This window comes from Meles meles, chromosome 4 (genome assembly GCF_922984935.1).
Source record: "Meles meles chromosome 4, mMelMel3.1 paternal haplotype, whole genome shotgun sequence".
In the NCBI taxonomy this organism is placed as follows: Eukaryota; Metazoa; Chordata; class Mammalia; order Carnivora; family Mustelidae; genus Meles; species Meles meles.
The window spans coordinates 53,946,401-53,970,075 of NC_060069.1; the positions used below are offsets into that span (position 1 = coordinate 53,946,401).

Below are 23,675 nucleotides of genomic sequence, written 5' to 3' on the forward strand. Positions count from 1 at the left end.
TGGGGGAAAGATGCGCAGACGGAAAAAGGGTAAGCGCCCATGAGAGCTGCTGGAAGACCTGTTTCCGCTGGAATCTCCACAGGCCGGCTCAACCCGCGGAACCCGCGTTGGGGGCGGGGCTCGGGTCTAGGGGCGGGGCTTGGCGCGGCCCCCGCCCCGGTCCGTCTGCGAATGCGCTCCGCAGGCGCAGGCCGCGCGCAGCGCCGACCAGGAGCCCCCTGCGGGTTCTTCCGCGGCTCGGCGGGTGCGGGAGCGGGCGCCGAGATGCGCCCTCTGCTCGGCCTCCTGCTGGTCTTCGTCGGCTGCACCTTCGCCCTGTACTTGCTGTCGACGCGGCTGCCCCGTGGGCGGCCCCTGGGTTCCGGCGAGGACACCGCAGGCAGGTACGTGGCGGGGGTCGCGGATCCGGTCAGAGGAAGGGAGCCAGGTCCGAGGAGGGGGTCCGGGGGGTGGGAGGTTCGGTTCCGGGAGCGGAGGCGTCGGGGGCAGGGGGGCCGGTTCCGGACTGGGGGTCGGGTCTGGGGTCCCGGCCGCGTCCGTCCGGCGTCGGGCGGGCGGGGTGGATGGGACTGGGGGCCCCGGCTGAAGGTGCGGGCTGCGGGGTGTGCATTTCGGGCGCGCGATCCGTGGCTTTGCACCCAGGGCGGGGATTTGCCGAGGGAGACGCGGCGTCTTCTCCCGGCTGCGCCCGTTCCCGCGCCTCTGTGGGCGCGTGGGCGTCGCCGCGGGAGCCGTGTGCCGGCCGCCTTCCCGGGCCCGGCCCTAACCCGCCCCTCGCTTCTGTGCGGACCCGCAGCCCGCTCTCCGTGGCTGCTGTCAGCCTCCCTGCTTCGTCCTCCCTCCCCATCTTGTCCGCTCTGCCCTTGGGACTTGCAGGCATTCGGTCTTCACAAGTGTTACATGGACAGCTTTAAATTATTCACGAATTAATGATCAGGTCCGCCCGTCTTCCTGGCTCTCTACTTTTCGCCTTCTCGTGACCGACTGGGTGGGCCAGGAGGCGGCACCGCCGGGCTGATTTCCCCAGGAGTGTTGCCCACTGTTTATGGAGGTGTGCCTGACCCGCCTTGCGTTGGCAAGGATGTTACTGATACTTGAATATGAGGATAACTTTTCAGTTACAGTATTCTTTTGCCCTGGTGGAGAAGGCTCTGCTGTGGGTGTCAGACATGCTAAGAGAAACATTCTGATGACAAGTGTAAGGGTTTGCTGGTAGTTGATCGTTCATGGATTCTGATGTCAGAGGCAAGGTGGCGTTTACACTGTAACCCTTGTACAGGGTTCAGAATGCACTAAAGGCCAGGTAAAGAGAGGGGTGAAAAGGCAGGGTTGGTTTCAAGTCTGACCTGTTATCATGGAGCTTATGTTTATGGTACAGGACAGGTACACCTTCCCAGAGAATCTTTAATTGGCACGTTAGTGACTGATAAAACAGTATTTTACCTAGTAACTGGGGAGCACTGTGAAGTTTCAGTTGTCCTTGGCCTGAAGCTTGTGGGGGAGGGGGCATTCCATGAAGGGAAAGCAATTTAGGAGTTTAGTTCTTGCTTGAAAGCGAATCCGTTTAAGAATAGATCAAAGTCTGAGAGTGAAAGGGCACTTACCACTCATTTTTCCTATAAGAGGACTGAGGCCCAGGGACTAGCCCGAGATCCCACTGCTAGATAGCAGCAAAGTTGAGATGTTAACCCAGGTCTCGAGTCCCAAACTAGGGCCCTGTGATGGGCACATTCATAAACCTGCTTTGGAATGAAGACACAAGTGACTTTCCCAGGTAGTATATTGATCTGGACTCCCGTTTCTATGCGCTTTCCCAAATCCCTAGGTCACTGTGGTTCCCCTCAGATCTGGCGGAGCTGCGGGAGCTCTCCGAGGTCCTTCGAGAATACCGGAAGGAGCACCAGGCCTACGTGTTCCTGCTGTTCTGCAGTGCCTACCTCTACAAGCAGGGCTTTGCCATCCCTGGCTCTAGCTTCCTGGTCAGTGCCCTGCCCTCCTTCTGTGCCCTCCGGGAAACCACCTTCTGTCTTTGCAGAGGGGCCCTTAGGCTGCATTCGTGCAGTCCTGAGGAAGACTGGCAGCCATGTGCTGACAGCCTCCCCCCGGGTCAAACACTGTCTTAATTGCTTTGCTGACCTTATTTAACTCTCCTAGCAGCCTTAGCGTGTGGGTACCATTATCACATTTTATAGATAAGAAAGCAGTGCACTGGGAAGTGACTGTCCGAGGTGACAAGATGAGGAGGGCTGGGGCTGGGGTCTGAACCCATGTATGTCTGCCTGGCTCCAAGCGCTGCCGGAACAGGCTGTGTGCTGTCCCAGAAAGACTTGCACAATCTGGGCTGGGTCACTGTTCCTCTGCAGAGCTTCCATAACAGTTTGCATTTCAGCACTGTTTTCTGTTACTTTTTGAAAATCTGTGTCCTCCTTTCATCTTTGGGCTCTTTGAAAACCAGGCCCATTCCTGATTCTTGGCTTGGTGTTTCTTTGCGTGGCTTAGGGACGCGCCTTCACAAATGTTTGATGAACAGATGCATGTTGTGGTGATGTGGGGCTGGAGGGCCTGGGGAAACCTCCCCATTGTGGGGAAGATAAGCCCTTCTGACCTCCCCGGCATCCCCCAGCACCCCCCCCCCCCACAACCGCCCTTGGAGCCACAGTGCTGGGCCTGGGCACGCGCTCTTGCTGCAGGCTGCTTCTCTTCCGTTGTCGCTTGAGTTCTGCAGAAGAACCTTCCTGCCCTCCCTGCAGCATTTTCAGCTGTCTCATATAAATGTGTGTCTATTTTAGGGCTTGGGGTGGGTTTGAATCTCAGCTGCATAACCACGGGGAACCCCTTTAACTTCTCCAGCCTTGTTTCCTTGCCTGGAGAATGGGGCCCCTCCTACACATTGTTGTGTGGAGGAGTAAATGAAACTGTATGAGAGCAGCTGGGTCAGTGACAGTGCCTGGCACACAGTGGCCCTCAGCGCTTGTTGCATGACTAAGTGACCGAGCAGGAGACCCTGAAAGCTTCCTTCCATCCTGCTTTTTTCTTCTACGTTGGCATCTTTTCTCTACTCCAGATTTGGGCTGGATGCCTGTAAGCCGTCTCTTTGTGGGAAACGGGAAGAAAAGCAAACGTGTCCATGTCAAGAGAGACAGGGAGGTGTGTGGTGCTTGAGGTCAGGGACTGACTGCTTGGGGATGCTCCTGGAGCTGCCTTTTTTTTTTTTAAGCATGCTCCATGCCAAACATGGGGCTTGAACTCACAACCCTGAGATCAAGAGTCAGAGGCTGTACCTACTGAGCCAGCCAGGTGCCCCCTCTGCCTCTCTTCTTGAGTTGATCCCTCTTCAGGGCAGAGTCAGATGCTACCTGGGAGTGATCCTGTCTCTGCCTAGTGTGAGCTTGGGCGTGATACTTAACCTCCCCCTGGAGAGGGGCATAAGGATGGCATATGACACAGGGTCATAGTAAGGGGGGGCATAAGACATATAGTTCATCCCTTCACGTATAGTAGTGCTCATCAGACCCCCAGCTTCTTTTTTTTTCTTTTTATTAAAATATAATTTATTATTTGCTTCAGGGGTACAGGTGTGTGAATCATCAGTCTTACACATTTCACAGCACTAACCAAAGCACAGACCCTCCCCAGTGTCCATCACCCAGCCACCCTGTCCCTCCCACCCCCCACCCTCCAGCAACCCTCAGTTTGTTTATTGAGATTAAGAGTCTCTTATGGTTTGTCTCCCTCCCCGGTCCCATCTTGTTTAATTTTTTCTCCCTTCCCTTCCCCCCAAGACCCCCGCCCTGCCTCTCTAATTCCTCGTATCAGAGAGATCATATAATTGTCTTTCTCTGATTGACCTATTTCACTCAGCGTAATACCCTCTAGGTCCATCCACATCATTGCATATGGCAAGATCTCAGTTTTTTGATGGCTTCATGGTATTCCATTGTGTATATATACCACATCTTCTTTATCCATTCATCTGTTGATGGACATCTAGGTTCTTTCCATAGTTTGGCTATTGTGGACATTGCTGCTATGAATATTCAGGTGCACTTGCCCCTTCAGATCACTACCTTTGTATCTTTAGGGTAAATACCCAGTAGTGCAATTGCTGGGTTGTAGGGTAGCTCCATTTTCAACTTTTTGAGGAACCTCCACACTGTGTCCCAGAGTGGCTGCACCAGCTTGCATTCCTGCCAACAGTGTAGGAGGGTTCCCCTTTCCCCATATCCTCGCCAACATCTGTCATTTCCTGACTTGTTAATTTTAGCCATTCTGACTGGTGTGAGGTGGTATCTCACTGTGGTTTTGATTTGTACTTCCCTGATGCCGAGTGATGTTGAGGACCTTTTCATGTCAGACCTCCACCTTCTCACTTGGAAGTTCCCCTTTTACTTTCTCTCTTGGATCCCCTGTTTGGCAGGGTGACATCTACCAGCTAAACTGTATTTAGGATGTATTCGTTCACTTTTCATTTTCCTTAATCTAAGACTTTTTTGAGTGTCAGCTAGAGCTCCAGTCAACATGGAACCCCCAGCATTCTCTGCCACACAGATGTAATTCCAACAAAAAGCAAAGAAAGAGGACATTTTATATAGCCTGGGTGGTCTTCCAGAAGGAAAATTCACGGTTTACATTCATCTAAAATGGTAACAATAATGTGTGAGTTGCATTTCTCCCTTCTTGGAGCACTAGTGATTGTAAGACCTTCCACCGCCCACGCAGCAGGCGGGGGGTGGGGGGGGCCTGTATACACATGTTGTCCCAGAGAATGTTCTCCTGCCTTCTGAAGTGTTCATCCTCATCCCTGTTGGGAAGGTGAAGAGATCAAGGCCAGGGGTGCAGTTCCCAGCCCGGTCATCACTTTTCATTCACCACTACAGAACGGGAGTTGGGTTTTGGTTGGGAAAATCCCTGGAAGAGGAGGGAGCCTGGGGCTCCAGTACAAGGTGGCTGGTAGCCACCAGCTATTCTAACGGCTGAGGTGTTTTTTCTATTTTCACAGAATATTTTAGCGGGTGCTTTGTTTGGACCATGGCTGGGGCTTCTGCTGTGCTGTGTGTTGACGTCAGTGGGTGCCACGTGCTGCTACCTGCTCTCCAGTGTCTTTGGCAAACAGCTGGTGGTCTCCTACTTTCCTGATAAAGTGTCCCTGCTGCAGAGGAAGGTAAGGGGGGGGCTGCGACTGAGTGCTGGGCCCCCTGGTGAGGGTCCCCTCAGGGCCTTGAGGGGTGTGCAGGCAGGAATTTCCCATTGCGCTCCTTTGCCCTGCTTTGGAGCTCTCAGGGGTTCCTTTCGGTATGTTCATGAGGCACAGACCCGGGGTCAAACTCCAGCTTCATCATTACCCACTCTGTGACTTTGAGCAAGTTCCTGACTTCTCTGAGCCTCAGGTACTTCCATTTTAAAAATGAGGAAAACAGGGGCGCCTGGGTGGCTCAGTCAGTTGTGTCTGCCTTCAGCTCGGGTCCTGATCTCAGGGTCCTGGGATGGAGCCCCAGGTCGGGCTCCCTGCTCAGCGGGTAGTCTGCTTCTCTCTCTCTCTCTCTGCCACTCCCCCTCTTGTGTTCTCTTTCTCTCTGTCAAATAAAATAAATAAAATCTTAATTTAAAAAAAATGAGGAAAAAAGTCTCTGCTCTGGGGAGTTGTTGGAGAGTCAGGAACAGTATATGTGAACTAGGGCACCTGGGTGGCTCAGTGGTTAAAGCCTCTGCCCTCGGCTCAGATCATGATCCCAGGGTCCTGGGATCGAGTCCTGCATTGGGCTCTGCTCAGCAGGGAGCCTGCTTCCTCCTCCCTCTCTCTGCCTGCCTCTCTGCCTACTTGTGATCTCTCTCTGTGTGTCAAATAAATAAATAAAATCTTAAAAAAAAAGAATATGTGAAGTATCTAGAGCAGTGCTGGATGCTATCAGATTTTCAGTATCTGGAGATTCTTTCTGCTTCTTAATGGCCTTGTCTTTTTTGGCTACAGGTGGAGGAGAATAGAAACAGCCTGTTTTTTTTCTTACTGTTTCTAAGGCTTTTCCCCATGACACCAAACTGGTTCTTGAATCTCTCAGCTCCGATTCTGAACATCCCGATTGTGCATTTCTTCTTCTCTGTTCTGATCGGTAAGAAGCTGGTGGGGTGAGTCTGAGTCCTAGCGTTGCCATACTGGGGGCCTGCTCTGGGTTACCAGCCACGTGGTCCTGTGCCTGCCTCTGAGAGCCCAGGTTTGGGAAGAACAGCGTCAAGCCTTGTGACCTCAAGTAATTATTCCTGATTCCAGATCTGCTGGGGGGTGAACAGAAAACCCTTAAGAATACTTTGGGAAAAGTAAGGATTGCTCATTCCACCAAGGTATTTAGCGCATGTTGTGTGGCCAACACCAGGCTAGGCACTGGGGTTCAAAGCATCACCTGTGGAAAACCAGTGACTTGGCCCTTGGCAAGGTCTCAGGAAATGCTGGCAGGAAAGCAGAGCTGGAGTGAGAGTGTGTGGGTGAAGAAAGGGCAGAGGCTGAGAGAGGAGCAGAGCAGAGGACTTCCTCTCTGGCCCTGGCCCCAGTTTTGATTCAGAGCTGCCTTGAGAAGAGTCGATACTAGTAAATTTCCTTCTTGCCTTTCAACAATTGTCTGACCTTCAGCAAGCGACTCACCCTCCATGGGCCACTTGGCTAGGTGAGGGGCTGGGACGAGAGCGGTGTTTCTCAAAGTCTGGGCCTTGGATCCCCTTTATCAGCATGGTAACGTGCTAATAGCCTACAGAAAACTGTGGTTTTCTCCACACTGGAAGTAAACCATTGCCTCTCTTAAACCTGCTTTAGAGCATGGAGAGACTGACTGACTACTCAGGGCTTCTAGGTCGAACATAACAAATCTGTGGTCGAGCAGCTGCTATTAATAGGGAATGCTTGAGAGAGAAATTGAGGTCTTAAATCGAAGCAAGATCGACCACAGCTCCCTCTGGTCATAGTAGCTTTCAGACAAAGTGCCTTGGTTCCTCAGCAGCCTGTAATTACCTAGGTGGCAGGAGGCTTGGAAAAACTCTGGAGACCAGTGTTCCAGTCCCCTCTCTGAGAAGCTGTGTGACCTTGAGTGCTCTGTGACCTGGAGGCATTGTCTACAGTAGGGGAGGAATGGCTTATCAGGGGGTCCCAAACCAGTTAGTCTCAGGAGTGGAGGTCAGGAGAAGCTGTTAGGATGCAGGTTCCTGGGATTTACTCCAGGGGTAGGTAACCAGAATTGGGGGGTGGGGCCGGGGGCAAGGATGTGTTTTTACTGCTTCTCCAGGGGGTTGCTATACAACCAGCCTGGCTGGCTGCCAGTCAGACTTCTGGGGTCCGGTGGAATTGATGATCTCGTAGAGACAGTATAGAATGCAAAAGTAGTGCTATTTCTGAGAAACTCGTTTTTATCTTATGTACATGATAACTCTCATAAAGCTGGTGCCCCTCATTACTTAGGCTGTTGGGTGCTCAGAACCCAGTTACATGGGTGAACCTTATGCTTTTTCATACCAACCGTATCTCTTGATTTTAGTCTTCATTTATTTTGGGTTTCCTGTTAAAAATATTTTTATCCTTTTGTAGTGTATGCATTTTTTGTAAATCATTTCAAGTCTTTTTGTTAAGGCAGTTTATGGGAAGTGAGGAAAGGAGAGGGGAAGGGGTGAAGAAGGGAAAGAACTAATGTGCTTAGGGGTCAGGAATTGGGCAAAAAAGATCTGGAGTCACGGGTGTGAATTCATGGGGACATTTCTGAAGGGTTGTTGGTTTTCATTTTGCTGCCCCTGGTAACAGGCTCTTCCCCTTTCTTCCAGGTTTGGTCCCGTATAATTTTATCTGTGTGCAGACAGGCTCCATCCTGTCTACTCTTACCTCCCTGGATGCTCTTTTCTCCTGGCAAACGGTCTTCAAGCTTTTGGCCATTGCCCTGGTGGCCTTAGTTCCTGGAACCCTCATTAAAAAATGTAGTCAGAAGGACCTGCATTTGAATGAAATAAGCAATGCCAATCATCTAACTAGTAGAAAGGACACGTGATCTGGGTTTTTTGTTTGCCACGTCCCTGGACTCTGTTGCTCCTTTGTGTAATGGTGTGGTCCTCTGCAGCCCCTCACTGTTTTTAATTACCCTCAACAGGTGACTTGGACACTGTTCATCTCTGTGTAGTGTTTTCATAAAGGACTTTCTATGCTCTAGAAGGGGAATTGTGTCGGCCTAGTAGGACACTCTGTGAAACAGATGGCCTTCTAGAAAATCCTGTTTATGTTCTATTGAATAACAAGGAACTCAGGGTGGTCTGTTGCATTTGCCTCTTGCCAAGCCCTGAGCTGCCTTAGGAGAAGATGCTGATTGTCCTTGTCCAGAACACCTCTTTTCCAGCCAGCTGTGACAGGTGTTCTCTGGTTAAGTCCCTAGTGGGTGTTCTTGGTGTAAATGATGAAATTACCCTTCATCTTGTTAGTCTCTTGAAGAGTATTCTGTACTACTTTTTTGCTGATGACCTACCTCTTCCATAAAACAAGGGAAAAGGGAAACAAGCTGATGTACCGCGCAGAACTTGCACGCACAGCTCAAATGCACAGTGGTCTCCGTGACGCTCTTCATGTCCAGATGCGCTGACGTTACCGTATATGTCAGACCTCTTGGTTGCATGTTCTGATAATTAAGCTGATTGCAAATAGATTATTAAATATGAATGCAGCAAACTCTATGTTATGGTATGTTCTGGAGAAATTCTTACCTGTCTGAATGGGGCAGCATCCTTGGCTCACTTGAACCAAATGACTATCAGTACATTTTCTCATCTGGCCTTCCTGTGTGGGAATCCTTTCTCCATCCTCCTGCTAGGAGAATGGATTCAGTACACTCGGCTATCAGCCAGTGTGCCCTCTGTATTTGTTTCATGTTGTCATTTGTTGAGAATAACTGAGGAACACTTTGATCTTTTAATCCAAAGAGGAAAACTTGGTTTTAGATTACTTTGTTGTGTTATATTTTAATGATCTGTAGCTGACATTGCCTCTTGCAGCTTGAACAGGCACAGGCCTGGGTTCATGCTGCCAGGAACACAAAGACCTCGGCACCTGAACTGACCAGCCCTCTGGGATCACGGACCTTACGGGAGTAACTCATATTTCTTACCAACGGAACTGTTGCCTTTGGGCGTCAGCTGCTGGGTTTCGATCTGGCGCAGCCAGTCTTGCCAAGGCTTTCACCTGGGCCACTGTTGTACATGCATCCTTGAAAATGCTCCTGTTCAGTAGGAAGCATGAATTCCCAAGCACTGCTTTTGGGACATGGTATAATCCTAAAAAACACCACAAGGACTTCATTTTTGAAGTTGTGTTGCTTTAAAAAAAGCTTGGTAACGAGTGGGGGTGAGGAGAAGGCTTTGTGAAATCTGTGGCTTTGTGTGTTCTGGAGGAGGGGGAGGGAAGGGAGAAACCAGTGTTTTCTACACTATTGCAAGTACATGCTCTTCGCCCTTCACAGGATCCTTATGTTTGTCTCTCTCTTCCCCCATGATTTTGCTACAATGTGCCTTACCAGTTGTGAGTTTACAGGTAAAGCAGTTTCCCAAATAAATGGATGTAAATGTTCTGTGTGGTGTGTGTTGGACATGTTGCTAACTTTCCATTCCCCTTGCCAGTGGGAATCAGGATTGGCTGAAAAGTGGATAACCCCAAATGGTGTTTTAGCTTTCTACTCTCAGGAGGCATCTTACCATGATGACTCTTTGGACGCCGATTTTTGTTTTTCTCTGTTTCTTCTCTACACCCACTTTATAGTGGGTTCACTAATAACAGAGGAGGAACTAGAAGATGGGCAGCAGGGAAGCTGTGGGAAGGCAGGAAGCTCTTGTCCAGACTGACAAAACAATCAAGGAGAGACTATGAGCAAAGAAAACAATAGTTTCCCTTCCTTCTATGGGTGTGTCTAAAACAACAGAGCCACAGAAACCAGCTTCTCCACACCTGGCTTTCCTGGCCGCAGGACACCCTGCCTGTAGAGTCTTCCTTTCCCTAGAGCTCTGACAAGTGCCTTGATGTGAAGGCAGCTTTCAGGACACACACAGCACCTTAGGAAAAGACAGGACCAGGAAAGAGTGAAGCACACTTTTGGTTTAATTCCATGCATTGGTTTGCTTCGCTCATTGCTCTTGTTCCCCTCAGCGTACAGTCGCTCAGTACAGATGGAGCTGGCATCTGAAACCACAGGAAGCGGGGGACTGACAGGGCTGGAGACCCAGAGGAGACTTGAGGAAGGTCAACTTGAGACTTAGCCACAGAAAAGAATTTGCTCCAGATTGATAGGAACTCCCAATTACCGCAATCAAGAATCCGAGTGGGTCTTCCGACTTCCGGAATCTGAGGAGAAGTGGAGAGCCACCTGGGTAATACGGTCCCTGAGGGACATCTTCCTAAGAGCTTGCACATTCTGACTGGGGGTCTCTGTGGAGAACCACTGGAGGACCCCTTCTGCCAGGTCACTGGGCAGCAGCCTGGGGCCAGGAGCCGGTGTTCCCCTGAGTGCTATGAAGTGGCTCCAGAGTAAGCCTGGCAGTCTGCTGGAAGTTTCCTTACAGCGGCCTTGCATCCACGTGGGGGCCTGTCTCTGTGAAATCCTGCCACGATACCCTCGTCATGTGACAGTTAAAAGCCTCACCCCAACTCCTTTGAGGTAACCCTGTTTCTCAAAGCAGTGCTTTGAGAGCTCCCCTCTTCTGCCATTTGTCCCTGAGAAGTGTTCCAGGTTCCAGAAGGGTCTTCCACTTGGCAACGTTGTTCATTCCAGTTTGACTAGGTGCTTGCAGTATTGGCCATACCATGCAAACGAGCCGACTAATGTAATTCTTCCGTGCTAGTCTACGAGGTTGGTAACATCGGTGGTAGGAGTATACGAGGGCGTTTATTCTATGAAATCAGCAAAGAAGAAAAATCTTGCTGCCTGGAAAGGCACTAAATTCATGCTGACAGTACAAGTCAAAGTCTTAAAAAGAGTATCACATTGTTTTGGTACATTAGCCTCATGGAGCCTAACAAGCAAATAACTGGGACTTCACATACTATGTTCATAGAAGGGGAGGGAGGAACATGCTTATTGAACACAATGAAATGATATAAATGAAGAGACACTTTTGAATTCCATTCATCAGTGTTTGGAAATTCTTCAACTGGAATTGTCCAAAAGGGCAGTGGGTGGAAGCAAGTGGCTTTTTTCCTGCCAGTGAGCCACAGGGTGGGCTCCAGAAGGAGGACACTGGTGTGATCCTGTCACTCTCCCTTCAGGGCTAACTCAAGATACCAAACCACCTTGAGAGAATTAATTATGAGTTCAGGATTGGGATGCCAAAACAGATCTCCCCTTACACACCAATTCCAGTCAGGTGGTGGTGGTGGTTCCCAGTGCTCTGTTGGGAGGGGTTCTGAGGCTGTGTCCAGGCTGGGTAGGGAAGAATATGGTGGTCAGTAAGTAACATCAATCTTGGGTGTTTGGGGTGGAGGTGGGGGAGGGCAGTATGCAGTCATATTTTGGTTTCTGGCTTAGCGGAAAAACAAAACACACTGTACTGCAAAGCAGGGCAGGAATTCCTTGGATTCCAAATGTGTTCTGTTCTGGAGAATTCAGTTCCAGGAAGTTCAAATGAGAACATTTTACGAAAAGGGGAAAAACTTGAGACAAAAGAGCATGGGGAAAAAAAGTAAAATATTTGATCCGTAAGGCTGCATTCACACAGAATGGATGTCAATGTTTCACAGTAGGGAAGGGCATTTAAAATTGGGTTGGTACCAGGAAACTCCAATACCATCACATCTATTACTTGGGGTAAGGGAAATTTAGCACAATGAGGCCCTGAAATGTCCAGTACTTACTAAGTACTACTTAAAAAAAAAATCCTTAATTCTAGAAGGATGATTTGTTGATACTAAAGTTTTTAAATATCTGAAATTCCAGTAGGCTGTACCAAATCATCTTCCCACAGAGCTAGCTAGCATCTTCACCCTTTTTGAGTAGGAACTCCCACTATCTTACAAACAGGTCGAAACTTCACTGGCAGTAAGGTCTATTATCATTTCAAAGTGGATGTCGCCTTCTCAGTCCCTCTGCTAAGAAATTGTTGTCAGAGGACATGATCTAAAAATAGATGAAAATCAAAACCAAATGTTCACCGGCAAGACAAATTAAAACTCATTATCTTGCAGTCCGTCAAAAGCAGATGCTAAATGAGTGTGAACGCTCATCCCAAGGGGGTTAACTTTTCAATTCCAACACTGAAGCTTGAAATCAGAGTCCTGAGGACTGAAGAATCAGCTCTTCGATTCCCCGAGCTCTGGACGCAGCAGTTTTCAGGTAACTGTGGAGTTGTTCTCAAAGAAACATATACCGATTCACAACGGTCCTGGTTAGCTCAAGGCAGGCAAGGAAGGGCCAGGCTACGCTGGAAAAGGCTTTTAACCTAGGCTATGGTTACTGTTCTCTTCTGAAGCCTCTAGTCATTTCTACTAAAAATAAAAATAAAAACGTTCAGCGTGGAACTTTATTCAACTCTTGACAATACAATGAATGGCTAAAGATTCAACACTGCCTACTAACCTAACATGCTCATAACAGTAAACCCAATAGGTAGATATGGCATTATCATGACAAGCAGTCAAGATGGGAATTCAAAAAAATATCAGAAATATGAGGTATCAGGTATGGGTTTTCTGGGAAGACCATCACTGAGAAGCGTAAGACAGAAGCTGACCCTCATGTTTCCCTTTTGCCACTAGAAGTGGGCAAGAACTGGACGAGCTGAAGCATGTTTTAGGTTGGAGAGAAAGAGGACGTAGGCTTGTAGCTTCTCTGTGCCCAGAAGCGACGAAGCAGAAGGATTCACAGTACAGTGTGGTTGAAAGTCCAACGATGGAAACTATGGCCTTTCAAGGTACCTTTCCAGCCCTGTCACCCTCTAAGTGACTAGAATTTCTCTCATCTTTTATGGGATGACATTACAGCTAGGCAATTTATGTCCGTGTCATGACATATATATTCTTTTTTTTGTTTGTTTCTTTTTAATGTTTCTTTTCTATTCCCAGCCAGAAGAAAAAAAAAAAAAGGTTTTGATGCTACCGGACCCGGCAGGAAGGAGATGACAAACTGCCGACCACTCCCGACGCTGCCTAACCCATGGACCCCGGGAGGAAACTCCCTAGGCTGGTTCCTCCCAGGGCACTAAATAATTCTCTTTTGGCTTCTAGGGTAGTCCCATGATTTTATTTCTTATGAAACTTGAGAAAGTTTACAGCTTTTGAAGTCTTTGTCCATCCACTCAGTCACCTGCCCACCCAGGAGCTTTGAGGATCAAGTCAAAAACCACAGTGTATCCATTGGGCTCCGGTGCAGAACCCAGACCCTCAATGATTGTTGTTGCACAGAGAAAATGAGGGACTACAACTAAGGGGAGTACCAGGGAGCTCCCAAATGGCAGTTCCATTTTCATTCCTTCATCAAGGTCATAAAAAGCCATCATTACTCACGGTTAGCAATACACACAGTCATTGTGCTACACTGTAAACCACACCTTCTGATCGACAGAAAATGAGAATAATTATTATAAAATAAAATAACAATGATAATAATGCCATAACTTAAGATTTTTCATGTAGTCCAGCTACAGAATTTATACAAAATGGAATAATTTAATGCAAACAATACTGCTCTCTGTATAAGTTAAACATTCTCCTTCATCCAAGCTAAGAGCTGTAAATTATAGACACTAAATTTTAAATCAATGTCTCAACATAAAGTGTAAACAAATGGAGGGATCAAACAAGCAAAAGGAACTGCTCTAAATTCCCTCCGCCTTTCCTTTTTTGGCTGATGCAATCAGTGACACCGAGAGGGGGGCAATGGTTTCATCTGAGCTGGAAATAGTTTAATACCTGTATGTGTAAGTCTTTCCTAATGTCCAGCATGATGCAGTGCCAAAGAGCTGAGCGCGGTCTTCAGGTCTTGAGCCTAGAGAGGTTGTTTGACAGTAACCTTTCTTGGAGAAAGAGACGGAAACTAGGCCAACACCTGTTTCTATATAAAAATTCTAGGTAAAAATTTCCTTGGAGCTGAGGCACCATCAAGTACCCTGGGATACTTTCCAAAGCCCATGACCCCAAGCCAAGCAGAATCTCATGCCTTGGACAATGTCAGATCTTTCTAATTGCTGCTCAGCATAGGTTGTTCTTTCCAGAAATTTCCAAATCCAATTATTCCAAACTGCATTGATCCAGAATGCAGAGTTACATTTTACAAGTTGCATTTAATGAAAATGCTGTTGTGGTGGGGAAGGGGTTGCCTTTTGCAAGATGCTTGTTTTGCCTTTATGCTGCTAGTGGTAGCCACGCACTAAAGCTTCCCAGATAGGATGAGTTAATAAATGAAAACAAGGGGGGTGGCTTGGGGTTGGACACTGGACAGACTCACACACATACTAGCTGCCTTCAAAGTGTGTTCTGTTTGAATCAATATGACTCTAGTAGACAAGCAACCCGGTTCCACAGAGGGGCAGTCTTATCTTCTGCTGGAAGCTCAACTGAGACACTGTGAGAACGTATTTCCATTAATTCCACATTTGCTTTTCAAATACTGTTGTAAATCTCCTCTTTCTCTTAAATCAGCACCCCTCGCCCTTCTTCCTAAAGGAAGTGGTCAACAGGTGGAAAGGAAATAGGCTACAAGAAAATGGCACTTGAGTCTGAAAAATCAACACAATGGTCAAGGTCACACATTGGTCAAGGTCATGACGATGAAGGCATTAAAAAGGGAAGTATTTGTCAAAGACAAGGTCTGATGCTATCTGTAAGTCTCACTACAAAATGCTGCTTCAAATTTTTCAAATGAAATCAGCTTCCACAGGTATAGTTGTCTTCTTCCTCCTGGAGGAAGCACATGCCCTCAACGACCTTGGGTTTAAGTATCTGGTCACCAATCTTTTCTGGACAATTTCCATTACCCATGTGGACAAGCTGGTTGAACTTAATGTGGTCTGTTCACAAGTTACCTGGAATTGCTTTTCTTTTGTTGTTCTTTGTTTTCTAAAATAGTATGTCTTGCTCTGGCTCTTCTTCAGTCACTTATGGCCAAAAGAACTGGTCCCCTGTTCAAGTAGCAATAATACCTCCTGGCACCACAAATTCCCAAGGATGTTGCTCCTAAATTCCACTTCTTTCTTCCTTTATCTCTCACTCTCTCTATTTTTTTTTTTGCAAGAAATTATTGTCTCTCTCTGTCATATATAGTTCACTCTTTACAGTACAAAGTGTTAAAATGTCGAACAAAAATAAATATCAATGTTACAGTAGCTAGAATATTCAATAAAATAGATCCCTGCCATTCTTGATTGAAATGTTCAGTGAGACTTAATTTCATTTGGATATTTTTTTCCAGAGATTTGCGAAGTCTCATGTTCCTGTTATTGCAGCTCATTTCTAGGGGTAAGAAAGATGGGGGGCAGCTCTCTTCCCAGACAAAAAAGCAAGGAGAGAGGGGAAAGAGTCTGGGGAGAAGGGGGAAAGGATTTGAAATGCCAGTATAGTCATGAGATCTTCAGGATGGGTCTTCCTCCATTACCAAGTAGCAGAGCTGTAGTGTTTATTGGTCCTAACCGTGGCATCAGAACACTCTCCATCGGAAGAGTCACAGTCCGAATCTTCAAACTGCATAGGATTCTGCAAAGCGGAGACAAAATAAAACCCCCATTCACTTGGGAAATTGCTTAGTAAATGCGTATTGGCCACCTCCCACGTGACAGGCACCACTCTGAGTTCCTGGCTAAGATACATGAGGCCAGGTCCTGCCCTGCAGGGCTCCTGGAGAAAGAAGACCTAGAAAGGTGATGATGGCCACGACGATGATGGCAATTACAGCAGGACTGCCTCAGCCCCGCTTGCATAGTGTTGGCTGTGATCTGGGCACTCCTACAAGTGCTTTACGACCAGAAACCCACTTAATCCTCAGAAGCACCCTAGGAGACGGATGCTATCATCACTGCCCCTTGTAGACGCCAATCCGGACCCACAGGTGAGCAGCTTGCCCAGCGTGGCAGTCAGTAGAGAACCCCGGCTGGGTGTGGCATCTGTTCAGATGCCCGGTGTACCCTCTCAGCCACTGTGCTAGCCCATCTTCCAAGACAGGGACTGTCCTGTGCTGTGCAGGCCCTCAAGTGTCCCATGTGCGATGAGAGTGTCATCCAGGGGATGGTGGGGACACGGAGGAGCGAGACGGGGTCAGGAGGAGGTCATGTTTGACCTGACCTTAGAATGAAGGAGGCCTGTGCAACTTGATGTTTGTGCCTCATTTGGGAGCCCTGCCCTTATTTGGGGAGCAGTGTGGATCTCTGGATTCTACTTACTTCTTGGAGGCACCTGTCTTATCTCATATACTAAATGGTAACTGTAAAGGGCTCAGGGACACAGGCATGCTGTAAGCCCAAGAAGCTACAGGGATGAGAAGGGAGAAGCCCCACCTCATAGCCACGTTCCTCTGCACACAGCTTGCCCAGAGACATCTGGGTCTTCACGCGGCGCACAGCGCACTCCTTGTCAGAGAGCCCGTCGGAATGCGAGGATATCTCAATGGGGATCTCTGGCGTTTGCGACAGTAGGTCATCCAGCTTCTCCGCCAGGTGGCCTTCCAGCTTGTCCGCTAACTCATCAGGACTGTTGGAGTGGTCACTGGTATTTCCCTCCTCTCCATCAGACACAGAGAAATTCTCAGAGCTAAAGGTCGAATAGGACTGGCAGCTGCTGATACAGCGATGGGGCCTAGAACCACAGAGAACCAGAGGACCTTAATCACATGCACAACTGCTGTTCTTCCCTTGCCTCTCATCGTAGCCTCGCCAGAGGTCATCTAGGCTTCTCCCAACCCCCAAGGGAGATTCCAATACAGATAGAGGGGCGCTATTTAACTTTAAAGCAGAAGAGAAGGAAACCTGACTCTCCCTTTGCCTTTGGTTTGTATGTTGCTGTAGCTAAACACTACATTCCAGAGCCGCTGGCTACTGCTGGTCTTTGAAAACCTCAGCTGGTCTGACCCCAGCGTGCACACGCACACACGGTACGGAGCAGTCCTGCTTCTTGTGCACAGACCTCCCAGATTCTTACAGGTAAGAGAGTCTTGGGAGATTCTTTGGTCTAACTCCTTTCTGGACCATAACGAAAGTGACTTGCTCCAGGCCACATCGCCAGAAAAGGCAGAGCTGTGTCTTGGGCTGGATCTACTCAGAGCTCATACCATGTCATTCCCTACCTCTCCCCTCACCCCAGCCGCATTGCTCATTGGGCACAGCAGCCCTGGAAGGCCAAGTACCTTCACCCTGTTAGCTGACCCCCAGTGGAAATGAGCTTGGAAGGAACATTCACTCCACAGCTGGGGGCACTGCCTCATCAAGTAATGGCTCATTCCAGTGAACATATGAGTTTAGCTCAGATGAGGCAAGATGGGGGTGGGGGACAGGCAGGCGGAGTGAGGATTTGCAAAAAAAATTTCATTTCTTTCCCCTTGTTTATAAGTAGACTAGTAAATAAGAATGCTGTTAGCTGGGGCGCCTGCGTGGCTCAGTGGTTTAAGCCGCTGCCTTCGGCTCAGGTCATGATCTCAGGGTCCTGGGATCGAGTCCCACATCGGGCTCTCTGCTCGGCAGGGAGCCTGCTTCCCTCTCACTCTCTCTGCCTGCCTCTCTGCCTACTTATGATCTCTCTCTGTCAAATAAATAAATAAAATCTTTAAAAAAAAAAAAAGAATGCTGTTAGCTTACATTGGTTTCAAAACAAAACAAATAATAAAATGAGGACTCCCTTTTTTCTTTGTCATTATCTGATCTTTCTGTATCTCTTAGTACAAAATGATTTTGATGGCTTATGATCTGAGGCTTGCCACTGACCAGGCCAGGTGATAGGCTGAGGTTGGGGGCCAGGGGTGGGCGGGAATCAAGGACACATGAAAAGAGCCCAGATGGGAAAGGGAAATTAAAGTAGGATTCACACAACATCTCCAGGCTGGTAACAGAAAGGAGATAGGGAGGAAAATGTTATCATATAAAAAGTAAAACCATGCAGTGAAGACATAAATATAATTTGAAGCTAACAACAAAGGCAGGAAGCCATCAGGTGGGTCGAGCTCATGGTGCGTCACAGGAACAAAGCTGGAAGTAATAAACTGTGATGTCAGTAGCGTGAGTTCAGAGAATGAAGACTCTTTACTTGGATCCAATCTCACCACGTTGGAGAAACCAAGGAGACAATAAGGTAGCAAGAGCAATAGCAATGTGGAGAGCGTAGCTCAGGGAATGAGAACGGATTTAATTTTGGGGCAGTGTGAGGACCCGGAATTCAATTTACCAAAGGAGTCCCTTGGTTTGCAGAGAATTCCTGTTTCTGGGCAGGTACACAAGCCTTCCTGGGAGGTTTCTTAGAGCCCTATGCTTCAAGAACAGAACACGTACTCACAGAAGAGGCTTTCTTGGAGGAAAAGTAGCTTCCCTACTTCTACAAAAGGCAGCTCTTCTTCTAGAAGTAGGGGGATGTGGTCCTTCTTCAATTTAATCCTACCAGCAAAATTATTCTTCCTGGCTAGGCAGGAAGCAATTTTAAGGCTGGGCTGAGAGATGACTCAACTTAATTAATTATACTTAATTTAAGGCATAATATCCAAAGCCATGGAGAGTGCTATGGACTGAACTGTGTCCACCCCCAAACCCAATTCATATGTTGAAGCCCTATCCCTGGTATGACTGAATCTGGAGATAAACTCTTAGGAGGTAAATAAGGTCAAATGAGATAAAAAATGTAGGGCCATAATCCCACGGGACTGTGACCTTAAAAGGGGAAGATCTCTCCCCCCACTTCTATACCCCCCTCTTTTCCATACTACCCCTCTCCCCCCAACCAACCCTGTAAGGACACAGGAGGGAAGGTTGCTGTCTGCAAGCTGGGAAGAGAGTCCTCACCAGGAACCCTGATCTTGGACTTCCCAGCCTCAACCATGAAAGATAAATTCCCATTATAGAAGCCATCCAGCCTGTGGTATTTTGCTGTAGTAGCCAGAGAGACTAATATAGGGAGGTACACCAAAACCCCATCAAATTATCCACAAAACAGGATGGTCATCTCTCATAAAATGCCCACTCCATTCTCAACGGTAACCTTGAATCCATATTTATGCTCCTTATCTTGAAGTTCCTAAGAAATGAATTCTAATGAACTAGGATCTGCTATGCAAACCGAGTGGCCAAAACGTCACAATGGGAAAACAGGGATGGTGAGTTCGAATCTCCCTACAGGGTGGTTGTTTGAAAGTGACCTGCCTGAACAGGAGGCATGGCAGACTCGGGATTTTCCCCATTACACTGAAAGCAGTGCATGTGTTTGTTGGGTTTACCTCTGTCTTCGTGGAAATTCAACTTCACTATCTACTTCCCCTTCTTCCTCTTCTGAGGAGTCATCTCCACTCTGAGGAACACAAAGAGAAAGAGTTTTATCTTAATCTGTGTCTCTCTTTCTCTCTCTCTCTTACACACACACACATACACACACGCACATACACACACACATTCCGTGTAAAATGTTTATAATCAAAAGGCACTAAATAGCAGTTTGCTAAGTGTCATCTTTAAACATATATATTTTCAGGGGTGCCTGGGTAGCTCAGTCAGTTAAGCACCTGCCTTTGGCTCAGGATTCTGGGATTGAGCCCCGCATCAGGCTCCCTGCTCAGCAGGGAGTCTGCTTGAGATTCTCTCTCCCTCTCCCTCTGCCCCTCCCCCTGCTCGTGCTTTCTCTCTCAAATAAACAAATAAAATCTTTTTAAAAAATAAACATATATTTTTTCACTCATTCATTCAACAACCTTTCCTCGGTGTCCCTGAGGACAGGGTCTGTACTAGATGCTAGAAGACACACAGAACTGAGTAAATGGGAATTTTGCCCTCTAGTAGGTAAGGACTCCATGAGATTATCCAAGGTGAGTGATGGGGAGGGGAAACTAGAGAGAAGATCTTGGATTTGGGGGCAGTCTCTTGTAATCACTGTCATTCATGGTCCAGGCCCTGACCTAGGGACTCCACCAAGAAGTGATCTTTTAGTTCTTCAAAACCCAACAACTACCTCTTCCCTTCTATGTACCAATCGCTTTTTCACTAATATTATAGTTACTGTGCTCATTTGCACTACCAAGGCAGACATTATTTGAGTGTCAAACCATATCCTGTATTTCTCCTTCCACCATGAACACAAAACAGGTGCACAGTGCATTATGGAGTCAGCTTGTTGGTCAGGATAAGGGAGCTCTGGTTGGGACATCTGAGGCCTTGTGATTGCCAGGGCTCTGTGGTTGATCTAGAAAGGCTGTGTAAGTGTCTTGTCTGAGAAGATGATCTTCCCTCAAAAGGAAGAGACCATCTCTCTTTGAGGACATAAGAACAGCCACACTTAGCTCCACACCACTCGGCATCAGGGAAATACAGATCAAAACCACAGTGAGATACCACCTCACACCAGTCAGAATGGCTAAAATTAACAAGTCAGGAAACGACAGATATTGGTGAGGATATGAGGAAAGGGGAACCCTCCTGCACTGTAGGTAGGAATGCAAGCTGATGCAGCCACTCTGGAAAACAGTATGGAGGTTCCTCAAAAAGTTGAAAATAGAGCTACCCTATGACCCAACAATCGCACTACTGGGTATTTACCCTAAAGATACAAATGTAGTGATCCGAAGGGGCACATGCACCTGAATGTTTACAGCAGCAATGTCCACAATAGCCAAGCTATGAAAAGAACCTAGATGTCCATCAATGGATTAATGGATAAAGAAGATGTGGTATATATATACAATGGAATACTATGCAGCCATCAAAAGAAATTTGCAATGATGTGGATGGAACTAGAGAGTATTATGCTGAGAGAAGTAAGTCAAAGAAAGACAATTATCATATGATCTCTCTGATATGAGGAATTTGAGAGGCAGGGTAGGGGGGCTTGGGGGATAGGGAAGGAAAAAATGAAACAAGATGGGATCGGGAGGGAGACAAACCGTAAGAGACTCTTAATCTCATGAAACAAACTGAGGGTTGCTGGGGGTTGGGGGGTAGTGATAGGGTGGTGGTTATGGATATATGTGCTATGGTGAGTGCTGTGAAGAGTGTAAGCCTGATGACTCACAGATCTGTACCCCTGGAGCAAATAATACATTATATGTTAATAAATTCCACATCTTAAAAAAAAAAAAAAGCCACACTTAAAACAAACCATCCTTACCCATAGAATCATGACACACTGGATTACTACCACCGATTGTGAGGTGGGTAACAGGGCCCAAGTAACAGTACCAAAGGTTGAGGATAATTTACTTTTAAAGTCAGTTTTAACATACCATCATTCTTATCCATTTGTATTCTGATATGATTTTTTGAGTAGAGAGGACAGGCATGGGGTTATACTGCCAAGATGACATTTACCCGAAGCACCGTGGAAGTGGATCTCAGTCAAAAGAAGCGGAACCGCCCCGTGGGTACTGTTCCAATGAGGCCAAATGTAGAGGGAGTGCACTCCCTGGCCCCACTGGCCCACAGAATTCATCAAAATGGCATCAGAATAGTTCAAAGGTATGTGTTACTCGGGAGTGAACTAGAGTGCTCCCAAAGCGTACAGGGTTTCTTTTTGGGATGATGAAAATATTCTGAAATTGCTGATGATGGCCTAACTGTGAATAAAAGAACAAAGTAGTACATTTAATGGGAGAACTTTATGGTACGCGAGTTTTATCTCAAAGTTGTTACCCAAAAGATACGTGTTACTGGCCATAGAGTGGTCGGGGAGCAGAATAACCCAAATTTACCGCCCAAACACAATTTAATCTCTGGGAAGGCTTTGTCAGCTGCGGCACTGTAGGGGAAGAAATACAGTTCTGAGAGAGTAGCTCTGAGGATCCACTTCTGTTTAAACTAAAGTATAACTGAGGTACAGTATTATATTAGTTTCAGATGTGTAGTGTAGAGCTTCAACAATCATATATATTAGGCTCTGCTTGCCAAAATAAATCGTTATCATCTGTCACCTTACAAAGTTATTACGTTATTGACTCTATTCCCTACGCTTAACTCTTCACCCCTTGTGAGTTATTCTGTAACTGGGAGGTTGAACGTCTTAATCCCCTTTATCTATTTCACCCATTATCCCCACCCCCCTCTCCTTTGGCAACCACTAATTTGGTCTCCATACTGTTGAACCTATTTCTGGGTTTCTGTGTTTGTTCCTTTGTTTTGTTTTTTAGATTTCACATGTAAGTGATGGATATGGTATTTGTCTTTTTCTGTCTGACTTATTTTGCTTAGCATAATACCATATAGGTCCATCCATGTTGTCATGAATGGCAAGATTTCATTCTTTTTTTTATGGCTGAGTATATCCCATTGCGTATATGTATGTATGTATGTATACACACACACACACACACACACACACCACATCTTCTTTATTCATTCATCCACTGATGGATACTCAGGTTATTTCCATATCTTGGCCATTGTAAACGATACTGTAATAAACACAGGAGTACATGTATCTTTTCTAATTAGTTCTTTTGTTTTCTTTGGGTAAATACCCAGAAGTGAAATTACCGGATCACATGGTATTTCTATTTTTAATTTTTTGCAGAACCTCCATACTATTTTCCACAATGGCTGCGCCAGTTTGCGTTCCCACCAACAATGCACATGAGTTACCTTTTCTCCACATCCTCTCCAACCTGTTATTTCTTGTCTTTTTGATTCTAACCATTCTGACAGGTATGTCAACTTCTTTTAAATGTCTAGTTGACTGAAACATATTCATTTACATTTTAGACCCTTTTGTTCCGTCAACTGCACTCCTGATGAATGCTGACGAGATGAGGCAATGCTGAGAACTGAGTGGGTGTTTGCACTGTGCCAAACACTTTTCATACATAATCTTATTTTTAACTCATTAGCAAGATGAGCTAATATTTTTGGAAGGTTGTTATGTTCCAGGTCCTGTCCTAAGTGCTTTATATGTATTAACTCACTTAATCTTCACATCAACCAATGAGGCAGGGCCCACTCTGTGCCCCATTTATAGATAAGGACACCAATGTGAACTACTGGTTCTCAGAACCAACAGAGGTTCTAAGTGGAAGAGCCTTGCTTCGAACTGAGATCTCTCTGGCTCCCAGGTTCATGCTCTTAACCACTATGGTACACTGCCTCCAAGCTAATAAAACCTAGGCAGCCAGTGGGTGAGAAGAGGAGGAGGAACAGGTTTCAGTGACGGAGGCCTCACTGGGTCATGATGGTTACTAATAAAGGTAGGGTTTTCCAAGATATATTGGTCTTTTAAAATATTTAATTTTATTTTTCTTAACTAGGCTCCACACCCAACGTGGGGCTTGAACTCACAACCCCAAGCTTGAGAGTCATACACTTTACCAACAGACCAGGCACCCATCCAAAATATATTGTGAAGAAAGCTAGTTCCATGGGATATTAATAGATACTATTTTTAAAGCCATTATGGCCAAATAGGTGAGGGAACGGCTGGATGAAACAAGGAACCGTAAGATTTTTTAAAGCCTAGGATTTGTAAATGTCCATTAGGAATCTCCAAGAGGAGAGAGAGAATACTGTTTCTCAAACTTGTTTTA

The 23,675-nt window shown here is 46.8% G+C and overlaps 2 protein-coding genes across 8 annotated transcripts in view; one reads left to right on the plus strand and one right to left on the minus strand.

Annotated features, from left to right (window-relative positions):
- The first annotated feature begins 165 nt into the window (after positions 1 to 165).
- On the plus strand, positions 166 to 9,580 carry TMEM41A (transmembrane protein 41A). The gene is made up of 5 exons (XM_046003820.1): positions 166 to 383; positions 1,826 to 1,979; positions 5,000 to 5,161; positions 5,969 to 6,107; positions 7,798 to 9,580. The coding sequence occupies exons 1-5, from the start codon at positions 172 to 174 to the stop codon at positions 8,016 to 8,018; spliced, it is 888 nt and encodes a 295-aa protein (XP_045859776.1). The 5' UTR covers positions 166 to 171; the 3' UTR covers positions 8,019 to 9,580.
- Positions 9,581 to 13,013: 3,433 nt separating this feature from the next.
- MAP3K13 (mitogen-activated protein kinase kinase kinase 13) overlaps positions 13,014 to 23,675 on the minus strand; it is a 173,839-nt gene continuing 163,177 nt past the window's right edge. For all 7 annotated transcript variants that reach the window (XM_046002119.1, XM_046002122.1, XM_046002120.1 and 4 more), the window contains 3 exons: positions 19,398 to 19,468; positions 16,483 to 16,780; positions 13,014 to 15,685 (listed from right to left, as the gene is read on the minus strand). In XM_046002119.1, coding sequence (XP_045858075.1) covers positions 15,584 to 15,685; positions 16,483 to 16,780; positions 19,398 to 19,468 — 471 coding nt within the window. In that variant the 3' untranslated portion in view covers positions 13,014 to 15,583. The remainder of the gene's footprint in view (positions 15,686 to 16,482; positions 16,781 to 19,397; positions 19,469 to 23,675) is intronic.